Here is a 14,599-nt window from a genome sequence, read left to right on the forward strand (position 1 = left end):
CAAGTGCTGGGATTAAAGGCAGGCTCCACCATGCCCAATTTAAATCATTGTTTCTAATTTGCCTTCCTATCGGGTTTTTGTTAGGGAAAACAACAGATTTGCACTTTCAAAGTAATGGTTTCTCTAATCCTCATGATCACCCCAATCGACATTATTGTGCAACACTTGGTAGGGCGTCCTCTGCCTCTACCTAGACTACTTTTGAATTACCTTTGTGTGTGTATGTGTAATGTGTAAACTACCAAACTGTTAACAGTGTATTTACATAGGATTTATCTCCTAAGGACTTGCCATTCAACCCGAAGTATTGTAAACATCTATTAATTAACTGATGAGTAATTAATTACTGCCAAGCAGATTAGACTTTTTCTTTTTCAGGGAGAAAACTACAGCCCAAAGAAGTCGATCAAGTTGTTTGAAATCATTATGTCTATAGTGAATTGAGGGTTTGAGCGTGGGCCAGAATGTTTTCAGAAAGAGAATGTAAAGATGACTAGGAATTACCTCTCAACTGTTACTTTTTTTTTTCTTCTGGTTTTTCGAGACAGGGTTTCTCTGTGTAGCCCTGGCTGTCCTGGAACCCACTCTGTAGACCAGGCTGGCCTCGAACTCAGAAATTCACCTGCCTCTGCCTCCCAAGTGCTGGGATTAAAGGCATGCGCCACCACGCCTGGCTCAACTGTTACTTTTTATATTTATTCTCCAAACCATTCAATTCGAAAAGCAAGAATTCAGAATGTATATCCTTTCTAGGCAAAATCCTATAGTGAGAAGGACATTCCCCCCCCCCATCAGATAGTATATTCTGAAACTGAACTTTTTCTGATCATATGATGCTAAATAGCAATCGAAGCAATAGAGTTAATACAACTGTCACCTCTGATCACCTCCAGCCAAGCAGTGAGCAGCCTCCAGTTGAATTCTTAATACTTGGGGATACTGTCAGAATCCACAGATATAGGGTTACGGTCCACAAGACTGCCTCTCACTTCAAGAGTCCGAATCTCTGGGGCTGGAGATGTAGCTCAGAGGTTCTGAAGACCTGGGTTGCATTCCCAGTACCCTTATTATGGAGGCTAACAATCGTCTGTGACTCTAGTCCAAAAGGGTTCCAGTGCCCCATCTAGACTCTACAGGCCCTGCACAAAGGTGGCACAAACACACACATACACACACACACACACACACACACACACACACCATTCTTACACACAAAAAAATTTCAGTAACAAACCGTTAAGGTCAGGTTTCCAGCATCATCTGTTCACAGACTTGGTGGTACATAGTTAAAAATGAGGACAAGATTCTGCTGCTCAGATAGACTCCCTGAATTAGGTGATGGCTATATTGAACCCTTTCCTTGCTCACTATATACATCCTGTGATTCAATCCCTAAATTTCCCGTACTTCCTTAGATGGCTGCTCGCTCTCTCTCGCTCTCTCTCTCTCTCTCTCTCTCTCTCTCTCTCTCTCTCTCTCTCTCTCNCTCTCTCTCTCTCTCTCTCTCTCTCTCTCTCTCTCTCTCTCTCTCTCACCAGCAGCGGCCAAGTCCAGCCAGCATTAGATCTTGGTAAAAACCAGAACTCACCTAATAAAGTTTAAATTTTTCAGACATTTGAAACGGGAATTTCAGGCACACGGACGGCGGTTTTTTTGGACTGGGACTTTCCACAAGTGGCAACTGAAAAATAAGCCACAAGAAACTACCTTGACAGATCCTAGACCTGTAGCTCACCCATTCACCAAAAACGTGGTGAGGGGATTTACTCTGGTGTTTGGGCTGTCATCATCTCCTTTCTGTTCACTCAGTTGCTCTCCGAGGAGTCAATGAATGGAACTCCCTAAGGTCAGCATTTAATTAATTGTCTTGGTCTGGCTGCTATAATATTACAATTCCTGGAATACATAGCATCGATTCTACTATAAAAAATTGCCCTGCGCATGCCAGCACGCCGGACATAGTATTGCAGCAACTGCCTTCAATCAGTCAGAGTGCCAGGCTCATTTCGCAGTTTACTATCGGGGTGTGCGGCGGCCAGACGCGCGGGACTTAGGGAGGACAAGATTGGGTCCCGCCCTTGTCCATCATTCTGAGAGGCTCCAGGCGGGACTGTTTTGCTGTATGATTTGGAAGCTGGCCCCGCCTCTGGAAGGTGAGGGGAGGGTAAAGGATGGATGCCTCTTTTCATTGGATTGCTGTCAAGTCAGTCAAACCTCTGCTTCGCTCCCGTTGGCGGGAAAGATCCAGGCAGGTAGCGTGCACGCTGTGTTGGCCCCACCAGAGGCGGGACCAAGGCTCCCGACCACTACGACGTTTGTTGTTGGGGTTTGGGTCTCATGAATTATTCATTAAAGTACTTGAGGGAGCTGCGGCGATTGGTAGATGAGAGACTGGGTCATCTGTGTCTCCGCTAGAGATACGTGACATCCCCGGGAGGCGGGGGAAGCTGCGCATAAATTATTCCACCAAGAAGGGGCGGGGCCCAGCATAAATTAGTTAAATGAGCCAGGGAGGGAGGGCGGGCGGCCGGCTGCGAATTAGCCTAAGTTCTTAAAGATGGCGGCGGAGCGGAGTCGCTCCCCGGTGGACTCGCCGGTGCCGGCCTCGATGTTCGCCCCCGAGCCCAGCTCTCCGGGGGCGGCTCGGGCCGCCGCGGCCGCGGCCCGACTCCATGGCGGCTTCGATTCGGACTGCAGCGAGGACGGCGAGGCGCTCAACGGCGAGCCGGAGCTGGACCTCACCAGCAAGGTAGGCCCGGGAGGCGGCGGCGGGGCCAGGGATACGCGGAGGGGCCGGGCGGTCTCCGGGGCGACGGCGGGCAGCCGACTGTCCAGTGGCACCGCTCGCGGGAGCACCGGAGGGATGCAGCCCGCCCACCTGCCGCTCTCCGGGACCTGCGGGGCCCGGGCCCACTCTCCGCATCGGGCAGCGTTCACCCGGCCTCCCGCGCTTCCCGCTCCCGCCTCGATCGCTGCCACTTGGCTCCGCCACGTGGAACGGGGCTCCCGACTCGGGCCGCGCGCCCTGTGTCCCTGTCCCCGTGTGGATCAGCCCGCCCTCCCCAGGAGGAGGTCCCTGAGATGCAGGGTCTTCCTCTTCTAGGAGCGTCCCGGAGGACCAAGTGTCAAGGTGGCTTGGGCAGGGGGCGGGATACTCACGAAGACAGGTAGCCAGTCTAAGGGGGGGGCAGCCGTTTCTCTTCCTGGTCTCTGGAAAGGAAACAGAAAGTAGTTGCTCAATCGGCGAGAGTGATGTCCGAGGAGCGTCCACTTTCCGTGTCCACCCAAATAAAATAAAAAGATGTGGCTGACAAGATGGCTCAGCAGGTAAAGGGGCTTGCCTCCTAAGTTTGACAACCTCAATTCGATCCCCTGGACTCACCTAGTGAAGTAGAGAACTGACTCCCACAGGTTGTCCTCTGATGTCCACACGTACACCGTGGCACTCGTCGCCTTCCCCCACCCCTGCCTTGTTATAATTTTTTTTAAAAAATAGGCATGACCCTCAGCTTTGCCACTAATGAGTGGAGTCACCTCTTGTATTCATGCAATATGGAAGGGCGTTTTTAAGTAGCGTTTTCTGCGGGGTTGAGAAGGTAGGCAGAAATTAAGAGCTCACCATTTACTTGGCATTGTGGAAAATAAGAAAGTAACAATATGTTACTGGTGTCTAGAAAGTGTCTAACATCACTAAAGAAACTAATGCCAAGGGAGGGATTGGGCTTCCTTTCCAACTGTTACCATTAAAGGGGTCTGTGACCTTAGGAAACTTTCTTAACCTCTCAGTTCTCCAACATCCTACCAAGAAAGTGCAGATGTGTTGCAAAAATTAGAAGAGAATGTTAAGACCCATTATAGTCCCAGATGCATATCAGACTCACTAAATGTTTGCACTAGATAGATGATGATTCCCAGTGAGGATTAAAAAGCAGCTGATGGAAGGTAGAGCAGCCCCACCCCCTGCCCTCTGTAGGATAATTACAATAGAGATTTTATGGAGCTTTGATGTCTGTGGTCATACTATGCCGAACGAGCCTGATCTCGTCTGACCTCAGAAGCTAAGAAGGCTCGGGTCTGATTAGTACTTGGATGGGAGATTTTATGGTACTTTGAAAATGTGACATCTCATGATGGCAATGCTACATAAAACTTGGCTCCAAACTGGAAAGACCCTTTCCCCACAACCTAAGTAAGCAATTCCCAACTGTTCTTTCTCCTTCTAGTCTCTGCTGGGCCCTTGGAAGCCAACTAGCTCCTTTTGTCATGCTGGTCCTGTCTAGTGCCTCTAATACCATCATAAGGGTGGCCATGCTCAGGGAGACCTCCATCCAAGCAAGATGCTGCAGACATTGTAACCCTGGCAGCATCTGGGTTACAATTCTAAACACTGATGAGTCAAATGGCCTGTTGGAAATGTACTGGCTAGATGTCAGTGGGTGGTCAGGAGCCAAAGAAGCCTGAAAGCTCGGTGGGGATTGGGACAGAGCTGTGAAGAGGGTGGGACCTCTTTGACCATTTTAGTTAATTGCCCTGAGTAAGGAACTGTTACTTCATCAAGGAGCTGGGGAACTCCTTTGAATGTGGAGGAGAGAAGGGTGAACTGAATAGGTTTAAGTCCTGAAAAGAGTAGACATTAGATACGTATACCCTCATTATAGCTATGTGAGGGGAGCTAAGGCTCTGAGAGCTTCCAGCAAGAAACACAGTTACTGATGAATGGTATGAGACTCAATGACAAGTTCTTGAAGAAAGGACTTGTTGAAGATAACTGAAATGCATGGCCTGGCCTGGATGCTTTTGTTTTGTTTTGAGATGGGCTAGCTTCAGACTCATAGCAACTTTCTTGCCTCGGGTATTCCAACGCTGGTATTACAGACTTAAGCTAGCCAAGGTGCTTTATATGTTCCTCTAGAGGAGAAGATTAAGATTCAGAGAGGTTAAGGTCTTTGTCCGAGGTCATATAGTAGTGGCTAGAGAAGGAAATCCACTTGCCTCATGGCAATGGCCTCCCTAAGTAAGTGGTTGATACTTTGTTATTGATAGGACTTGCCCAGCTGCGGTTCTAAGAACACTAACCTTAGTGGGTTAGGGTTTGGTTGGCAGAGACAGCCTTCTGCAGGCAGTTTTCCCTCGAGACAGACAAGGGAGACCAGAATTCTTCTGTTGCTATGAGAGCATTGGGCTGTGTGGAGGGCATGGCTGTCAGTGAACAATCTGCCCTTGAACTCCTGGATGCACACCGCAGGCAGAAGACCTCGCAGAGGTGCACAGCACTGCTGGACAGCTTCCTCGCAGTGCCAGACTGTCTTCTCCTTTGTGTGGGACCCAATCCTCTTGTGAAGCCACAGGAAGTGGGCTGTTTACTCTTTTCCTCCTATGGGTTGTGGCACAGACACATACTCATTTCAGTGTTTCATCTGGGTCCTATAAGGCTGTTTCAGGAGGGACGGCAAGTGTGTGTGTGAGGGGCTGCACAGCTGTGTTCCAGTCGGGTGCCCTGGGGTGTGGTCAGGGTCTTTGGTCAGGCTGTTGACCAGCTTTGGCTGTGGCCCTTTCTAGTGAGTGTGGTTCTAAGGCTGTTGGTTTCTCTTCTAGCTGGTTCTAGTGAGCCCCACATCAGAGCAGTATGACAGCCTACTTCGGCAGATGTGGGAGAGGATGGACGAGGGATGCGGAGAGACCATATATGTCATTGGGCAGGGATCAGGTGAGCATAGTTTTCCTTTCCTTTGTTTGAAACAGTTTTTTAGGCGCACATTTCCCCACTACCACCCTTTCCTCTCATGTGTTTCTTGTGCAGCCATACTGTAGTACCTGCAGATCTGGCGGGAGGGAGGTGCCAGCAACTGAACCTCAGCTTCTGTGTTAGTAGTCAGGACAAATTTGGGGGTCCACCTGCCCAGGGGGCCCTAGAAATGCTTCCTCCCCACCCCAGGGTTCCTCATTGGCATGCAGGGAATTGGAGTGTTAAGCAAGGAGACCCTGGTCTAAGGTAAGAGAGGATGGCCTGGCTAGATCTCCAATTAATCCTGCTTCCTCTCCAAGCCCTGTCTATGGTCCTTTCTGCTTTCTGTTTCCTACTGGACTGGGGATCTCTGTGGTTCTTCTTGAACCCACCAAGGAAAGACACTCAGGATTCCTCCCGTCTGTTGAGCTGCTGTGGCCCAGGCCACACACTGCCCTCAGCCTGGATAGCTGTGATAACAGAGGTCCCTTCTGGCCCCTAGATCTAGTCAGGCTTGGAGACTTAGGACCATTCTGATTGTTGTCCTCCAACCTACTTGTTCATCATAATGGAGCTGACAGTTTTAGAGAAAGGCGGACCCCATGTCTGAGTTCCAGATGAGATTATGGAATTGGTTTTGTCCAGCCCCTGCCCCACCCTCTGGTCACTCATAGCTTCGTACCCTCAATGCTGTAACCTACTTACTACCTTCATCTTTATTACAACATTATCTTTGCTGAAATGAAGACTGAAGTGGTTGAGGATGGCTTGCACGAAGCCCAGGCCAGGCCTGTGCGCGTCGTTAGGGCAGTTTTCTTTGCTTAGCAGGCTTGCAGAAGGCAGAGACCAGTTCTTTGGCAGACTGAGTCTGAGGTAAGGAGCTCTTACAGGCCTTTGGCCAGGCATGAGAATGCATGCCTGTGACCCTGCCACTCAGGAGGCTGAGGCAGGAAGATGGCCAATTCCAAATCATCCTGTCTAAAAATAGAAATATAGAACAGACTGGAGGAATAGCTCGTGGGTAGTGCTTCTTATGCAAGGCCTGGCTGAGTCCTCCGCAGTGGCAGGAAAAAAAAAAATTGTTCTTCAACTCTTTGACCTATGGTGGTAGGGATCTTCCAAATCTTGATACTTTCTGAGTTCTTTGGGGTACTTACAGTTTGGTTCCCTGGGCTTGTAGGTTAGCAGTAGGAGGCTCACCTAGTGTGTTCAAGGCCCTGCACTCTATCCCCAGCAATGAAAAACCAAACAAAGCAGAACAAAGCTGGTGGCCCTCGAGCCCAAGGAGCAACGATGGCAACCAGGGACAAAGATTTGGTTCCTGAGTCCCACCGTGCCTGCCGCCTTATCTCCTTTCTCCTCCCCCTCCTGCAGCCCTACACTGAACAGAAGGCATGGCACCTAACAGAAGGTGTGGTTCGAGAGATAGGCTAAGGGGTCGCCTGCCAAGGCAGGGAGGGAGCCCATCAACATTGCCATGTGCTACTGGTTCAGAAAAGGCCTGTGTGCTTGGAGATAAGAAATCCTTGATTCTTCCTGTAAGCTTGACAGGTGTGTCTCTGGCCTGCTCTAAGAAGACAAACCACTCATAGGTCACTTCCTGCGTTGTAGGAAGCCACATCAAGGTCAGTTGTGATAAGTGGTGGGGTGAGTCTGTGAAGACCCAGACTGCTCAGTATTTGTTTAAGAGGGGCTGGCTGTGGATTCTTGACGCTTTGACTTTGACCTTGCCTCGCAATGCAGAGTTTTTCTCCCATCCTTTAGTGCAGTCTGAATTTTACCATCCCCACCAACTCATACCTAATTGACCCTCCTTCGGAAGGTAAGATGTCAGGTACTCACTGGCCCATTGAAGCACACCCCAGCATCAGCCACACATCATCTTGATGACTCCTTCTGCTGGATTCTTTGGAGGCAGAGAGAGATCTCAACTGGTTAAACAAGTTGAGCATCAAACAGGACTGAGTCAATTACAAGGCCCCCAGAGGTCAGCTTCATCTCCAGCTTCTTCCGTGTGGAGGGGTTGTACCCCTCCCCTAGGGCCTTCCCTGGTAGCACTGGAGAAAAGGAGACTTTCCTGGGAGAAATCCTTTCCAGATAAGAATATTAAAACCATACACACAATCGAGGGGACTGTGCTATGCCTGTATGCTCTTCATTTAAGGTTGACATTTTAGGAAGCAAGTCAGTAATGGTTCAGTGGTTTAGGGTCTGCAGCCTGGGAGGCCTGGGTTTGCCTGTTGACTGTTTTCCTTGCCTTAAAATGCAGGTGATGAGCTGGAGAGTGCGTACTGCTCCTCCAGAGGTCTCAAGTTCAGTTTCAGTGCACATTTGGAAGCTCACAGCCAACCATAACTCCAGCTCCTGGGGCTCTGAAATCTACTGAACACATTCATGTGCCCATTCCCACACACACTTAATTAGAACTCAAATCTTTCAAAGTAAATGGTAGGAAGATATGAGTAATGATCCCATGGTGCCCCAGTGAGTGCCATGAGCACTCCAGGAGTGCCCTTGGCACAGAGGTGTTCATGTTAGCACTGCCAGATTTTCAGGGTCCAAGGTTGTAGCTGATTTACTATGGGATTGCTTTGCAAAGAGAACCTCAACTGTTTCTTAAAAGTCATGACTTGTGAGCTTGTTCGGAGGTTCCAGTGGGGAGCGCAGTTGTTTCATTATACCCATGACTGCCAGTGGCTCTCTGTCATTATACCCCTGACTGCCAGTGGCTCTCTGTCAGGGAAGGCTTTCCTCTTCTGAGCACAGCTTCTAGAGGGATGCACAGGGAGCACGGAGAGAGGGAGGGCATCCCTGCTTAGCCAGCCAGACCAGCCTCATAAACCCTGGTGTTCAGTGGAGTGACAGATGGCACAGCAAGGGACACAGGAGTCAGCAACAGCCACAGAAAGGAGCTGCTTCTCTGTGAACAGTGGCGAGTGGGCTGAGGAAACCCCATGCCCAGAGGCATGGTGGCATTGGAGGACCAGATGTACTCTAGGAAGGAGAGAAGAATGTGAGGTCCGGGGGTACTGGACAGGTGGGCAGGGTCCATTTATGGTCCTTGAATGTCATGCCAAAGAGCTGAGACTTATGTCCCCAAAGCCTGGGAAGCTGTCACTTGTGTAGGAGAGTGCTGTGGGAAAGGTAAGCGAGCTGGCAGGACAGAAATCTGATGAGGGCTGGCACCGTCTTTAGTAATTGGACTCTGGCTTTTCTCCTTGGCTTTTGTCTACTCCTAACACAATGAAAGTGGTGCGTGCTAGACCAGGATAATGTGACCACCCAAGAGCTCTGATGGTCAAGGTGACATTGATGCTGGCCCTAGCTTAGAAAGCAGCAGGGAGGCAGATAGTCTGGTTTTCCCCAGTTCAGACAGCACTAGAGCCCAGCTGTTCACTCAGAACTCTTCTGTCCTCTGCCTTGGTTTAGTTGTTTTACATTTTCTAGACATTTGAGTGCTTAAGGTAGGAAAACGATTCCTCAGAAAATGGTTAAGATATTGTCCCCATCCTCAAGATGCTTCTATAGCCTGGGGTGGGGTAGTGGGGGAGACATGTTTAAAAAGACTTTTTTTTTTTTTTGATTTTTTTCGAGACAGGGTTTCTCAGTATAGCCCTGGCTGTACTGGAACTCACTTTGTAGACCAGGCTGGCCTTGAACTCAGAAATCTGCCTGCCTCTACCTCCCGAGTGCTGGGATTAAAGGCGTGAGCCACCACCCCCTGGCTCTAAAAAGACTTTTGCACAAGAGCAAGGACTGGCAAGTGGCAAATGTTACAGGGATGGCCAGTGTTTGTGGAGCCTCTGAACAGATGCTTATCGGCTGCTGTCTAGGGTGAGAAATGAGGGTAGAGCTAGGACTGTCCAGGACCTAGGATGAGCCTCCACCCCTACTCCAGGGCCTTTGCATTGGGATAGAGCCAGAGGGGAGCCTATGTTAAAGGGTGTAGGATGACGGGGGTGGAGGGTGGGGGTGGGCTTAAGGGAATTGAAGCTGGAAGGAATTCTGTTGGTTCTGAAAAGTCATTCAGAGATTCTGATGTGAAAGTGGCTGTGTAAGCACTGTGGTTTCTTTGGGAACTTACATGTGTGAGTGCTGAGCTTGATAGGCTGTGGCGGGGTAGCACAGGGCAGGGGGGAGGCACACAGACGAGGTTCACTGAGATCAATTTAGTAGAATATGGGCCCAAGTCAGGCAGCAAAAGAACACCATAAAAACCTGGGATTAGCAGGGCTGGGCTGATGAAAGTGTTATGCTTAGGTATGCAGAGAAGCAGAAGCAAAATACTGTCTTTATTATAATGGGGACAGCAAGAGAAAAGGAACAGCCAGTCTGAGAAAGCAACAGCAAGCAGGGAAGGAAAAGCATTCAAGCTCGAGTCAGAGGACCCCAGCTTACACTGCGGCCCCTCCGCAGGTCAGAGGACCCCAGCTTACACTGTGGCCCCTCTGCCGCTGCTTAAGGGGTGAGTGGGTGCATCTGAGCAGCAAATCCTAGGGGTTCTCATTTAGGCCACTGGATCCCATGTGGAGCTTAGAGGGGGTTGCCAGGGCTAATAAGAATGTTTCTGAAGTCTTGACAGTGACAGTGTGGCCATAGAGAGACGTAGCTGAAGGGAAAGATTGGAGGAAGAGGAGGGTCTTTGGTGGGTGGATTAGCAGAGGCTGGCACTCAGGGAGATGGGAACAGGGGAGAGACATCAGGAGATCTCTGGCTGAATGGTGGGCAGGGTTGTAGCTTGGCGATGTTTGGTGACAGCAGCTCCTCTGGGAGGAGCTCAAAGCACCAGGGAGGAATGTCATCAAGGGTTGGCTCATCTTCTGAGTTTCTTGGTGATCACAAGAGTTGAGAGACAGTTGGTAGCTCAGAGTGTGAGCAGAGACAGTGACAGAGGAGTGACTTTGCTGTCCTTGGAATAGATGAGCTCGCTTTAGGGACTTTGAGAGGGAGGAGGTAGAGCAGCAGGCCTGGTCTGGCAAGGTATCTGGTTGGTGAAACAGAAGAGGGTGCCCTGCTATGGAGTTGGCTTACAAGGAACTGAGAGAGGGGCTGAGAGAGTGGTGGACACCAAACCCGTGCTACCTGGAAGCACCTGAGCGTTGCTCTTCTTAGCCTCTAGGAAGCTAGGTGATCAGAATTTTCCTGACTTCCTTCACATCCTGAGCGCCAGTTCCTTTTCCAGCTGGTGGCTGGATACAGTACCTGAGCCGTTCTAATTAAGAACTGTCTGAGACATACCCCAGTCTTCCTCCATCTCCCTGTCCTCCTTGCTTGCCTAGGGCATCGGAATTCCTCCCTTGCTGGGTTCCTGCTTCTGGCCTCTTGCTTATTGCCTAGAAGGTCTTCTAGCCAGCCTTGCTCTGACCATGTTACTGTCCTGCCTGACCCCCATGTTTGCTGCAGTCTGGTGTCATAGCAGCCTCCACTTCGGTGTCATCTCTGACACCTGTCCCGTTCCTCACACACCGTGCCTATTCTCGGTCCCTGACTGCTCATGGTCTGCCAGGCTTCTGGCTTTGCTTCTCTGGGGCGATGCCTTTTCTGTACATGCTCATGTCTCAACTTCTAAAGACCCGGTTTGCTGTCAGCACACCACAGCTTCCCTCCATATCCCTAGTCCCTGCTTCGCATTCTCTTCCCTCAGCTCTACAGGGTAGTTAGTACTCCAATCACATTGAGATTAATTAATTTCTTTGTTTCTCCCTTGGGGTCGGCTGTGAGCTCACTGAGGGCACCTGTATTCCCAGCACCCAGTATGAAGCTTGGCATAACTTCAAGGAGAGGCTCAGTGACTCATGAATGAATTTACTTAGTGCGCAGATATGAGGGGAAGCTGTGGCCCTGCCACATTAACTCTGTGTGTGCCTGAGTTGTTGCTGTTTTTCTGCAGTGCCAGGAGAATCTGTTTAGGTAGAGTTGGCAGGCTGGTTGGTCAGGACTCCCTCTCCTGCTGATGTCTGGGCTCTTGTCACCAGATGGGACTGAGTACGGGCTGAGTGAAGCTGACATGGAAGCCTCCTACGCCACCGTGAAGAGCATGGCAGAGCAGATAGAGGCTGACGTCATCCTCTTACGAGAACGGCAAGAAGCGGGCGGCCGTGTGCGCGATTACCTAGTCAGGAAACGAGTCGGAGACAATGACTTCCTGGAAGTCAGGTAAGGTCTCAGAACACTTGCAGGGGCCCTGCTGCGTGACTTGGGGTCTTCACAGAGAATGTGGTAGTGTCTGGGACACTTGCCTGTCAGCTCTGCCTCTGCCTAAGATGGGAAAGCACAGGGACCCATGGTCTTGGAAATTCTGCTTTGCTTCTGAGTTCCATCTCTGGGTATTTCTTCTGGGATGTATGGGAGAAGGCCCCACCATGTATCCCGTGGCCCCCTGCAGCTTGGGATGCTAGGAGTCAGGAGCCTTTCGTAACGCTGGGGGTGTTAAAGGAGCCAGGACTCCTGACTAACTTTGTATTCCTTGGGTACAGCTTCCCTGAACAGGGAAGTCTTGAGCCATGGTGCTGGGGAGTCTGTGCTCAGGGCCCAGTCTCTGGCTGAGTAGTCTCTTCAGGAACTAGCTCTCACATCAGGTTCCTGTCCACGCAGGGTGGCAGTGGTGGGCAACGTGGATGCTGGCAAAAGCACACTCTTGGGAGTTCTAACACACGGGGAGCTGGACAATGGCCGTGGCTTTGCCCGCCAAAAACTGTTTCGCCACAAACATGAGATTGAATCTGGTCGAACCAGCAGCGTGGGCAATGACATCCTGGGCTTTGACAGTGAAGGCAATGTAGTGAACAAACCCGACAGCCATGGTGGCAGCCTCGAATGGACAAAGATCTGTGAGAAGTCCTCTAAAGTGATCACCTTCATCGACTTGGCTGGCCACGAGAAGTACCTTAAGACCACTGTTTTTGGCATGACTGGCCACTTGCCTGACTTCTGTATGCTCATGGTAAGTATGCGGTTTCCCCCACAAGGGGACCTGGGGATGCTATGCAAATGTTTGAGATCCTTCTGAGCCTGAGGTCTGCTGGTGGGAGCAAGTTTGCAGTCTCAGGGAGCCCTTGTCCTCTGAGCTCTGTGGCCTTCTCCACAGGCAAACCTTGACCTTTCTCCTGGGTTTAGAGCAGAGAGAGACCTCCCCATACAGAGCGCAGTACCTTGCAGATTGCCTTTTGGAAAGGCATAGAGGCTTTCTCCTTATTTTGTGCCTTCAGAGTTTTTGGGGTACTTCCAGAGGGTGACCCCAGGTGGCACTCTGAGATCGAGCTAGGGAAGAAAAGGGCACCTCACATCAGGAACCAAGGGCAGCAGTCAGCAGGGCCTGAGGTATTGTCTTCAGTGCCTACAAAGGAGATATGGCAGCCATTGTACAGCTCTTTTAGGGAAGCTGCTCTGGGCCTGGCCCTGTGCTCATCAGTGGCATGCACAGTGGGAAGTAGACCTCCCTAGTCCTAGGGCTGACAGAGAGCTTGTGATTGGATGCTTGAGCAGCTCATCATGTAGCATCACTGAGAAGGAGGCGGGCAGAGGCTTGGCTTTGCTGTGTGCACATGCGCTCTGCTTAGCTCCTGTACCACTTCAGGGGAGCTGGAGGAAGCAAGAGAGTGTGCCCCCACGCACAGCAAGTGAGTTTTCCTGTCACAGCCCTCCTAAAGCCCCTCCGCCCTCCTGGCTCCTCAGCTGCCTGGGCTAATAAGTATGGTAAACACAGGCATCTGTTCCTAGGAACTTGCTCAAGTTGCCCCACAAACAGGTTCTTAGGCCACGCCTCAGACCGCAGAGGAGAGGGAGCAGCCTGTGCTGTAGGGACACCCAGCCCTCTCGGCCTGCTCTTCTTGGGATTGTAGCAGCTCCTCTCAAAGGGCTGTTACCTGCTCTTGACTGAGGAAAGCTGTCATACCAAAAGGCATCTAGAAGTCCCCGGGGGCCATTGGGCTGTGGCTATTAGGAATCTGGAGGGCGAGGAAGACGTCTTTTTTTTGTTTTGGTTTGGTTTGGTTTGGTTTTTTTTGGGGGGGGGGGGTTGTTTTTGAAACAGGGTTTCTCTGTGTAGCCCTGGCTGTCCTGGAACTCACTGTAGACCAGGCTGGCCTTGAACTCGGAAATTTGCCTGCCTCTGCCTCCCAAGTGCTGGAATCAAAGGCCTGCGCCACCACGCCCGGCAAGGAAGCTGTCTTAACTGCTAAATCATCTCTCCAGCTGTGGTGGTGGTGGTAGTAGTAGTAATAATAATAATCCTATCCTGAATATATTTCTAATTTTAATTTAATTTAATTTTTGGTTTTTAAAGACAGGGTTTCTTGGTGTAGCCCTGGCTGTCCTGAAACTAGCTCCGTGAACCAGGCTGACCTCGAACTCAGAAACTCACCTGCCTGTCTCCAAAGTGCTGGGATTAAAGGCGTGCGCCACCACCCTGGCTGTGTCTTTCAAACATGAAGGGTTTAGAAACCAACATTTTTTTTCCTTTTTTGTTTGTGTTGTAATAAACTAGCGTGTGTAATAACTGCACAACTTGTGAGGTCCGGTGTATTTCACTGTGTATACAGTGATTGAGCCACATGAGCTAGCTGGCATCTCTGGAGAGACATGCTCCTATTGGACCATAGCCTAGTGCATCTGCTGGTCATGCTTTACTTAGAGACTCATGTTCTTCAGATAATAAAAAGCTTTGTCTAGCTGAGCTGTAGTGACAATGACGGGATAATCTTCACCCCAAACCACATTTTCCTGTCTGAGTTGTAGGCTATCATCTATTTATTAGACTTCTTTTTTTTTTTTTTTTTTTTTTTTTTTAATTTTTCTCTTTTTGTTGTTATAGCCAGAAGACCCTGGACAGATGTTATACATGGACTATCTTAACTTTTTTTTTAAGTAAATTTA

The 14,599-nt window shown here is 50.2% G+C and overlaps 1 protein-coding gene across 1 annotated transcript in view; it reads left to right on the forward strand.

The window, feature by feature from the left end:
- The first annotated feature begins 2,543 nt into the window (after window positions 1–2,543).
- The window catches only part of Gtpbp1 (GTP binding protein 1), a 24,027-nt gene continuing 11,971 nt past the window's right edge, over window positions 2,544–14,599 (forward strand). Inside the window, exons 1-4 of the mRNA XM_021216313.2 lie at window positions 2,544–2,749; window positions 5,596–5,707; window positions 11,701–11,881; window positions 12,320–12,668. Of these exons, the coding sequence (XP_021071972.1) occupies window positions 2,558–2,749; window positions 5,596–5,707; window positions 11,701–11,881; window positions 12,320–12,668 (834 nt within the window). The 5' untranslated portion in view covers window positions 2,544–2,557. The remainder of the gene's footprint in view (window positions 2,750–5,595; window positions 5,708–11,700; window positions 11,882–12,319; window positions 12,669–14,599) is intronic.

This window comes from Mus pahari, chromosome 17 (assembly GCF_900095145.1).
Source record: "Mus pahari chromosome 17, PAHARI_EIJ_v1.1, whole genome shotgun sequence".
Lineage (NCBI taxonomy): Eukaryota > Metazoa > Chordata > Mammalia > Rodentia > Muridae > Mus > Mus pahari.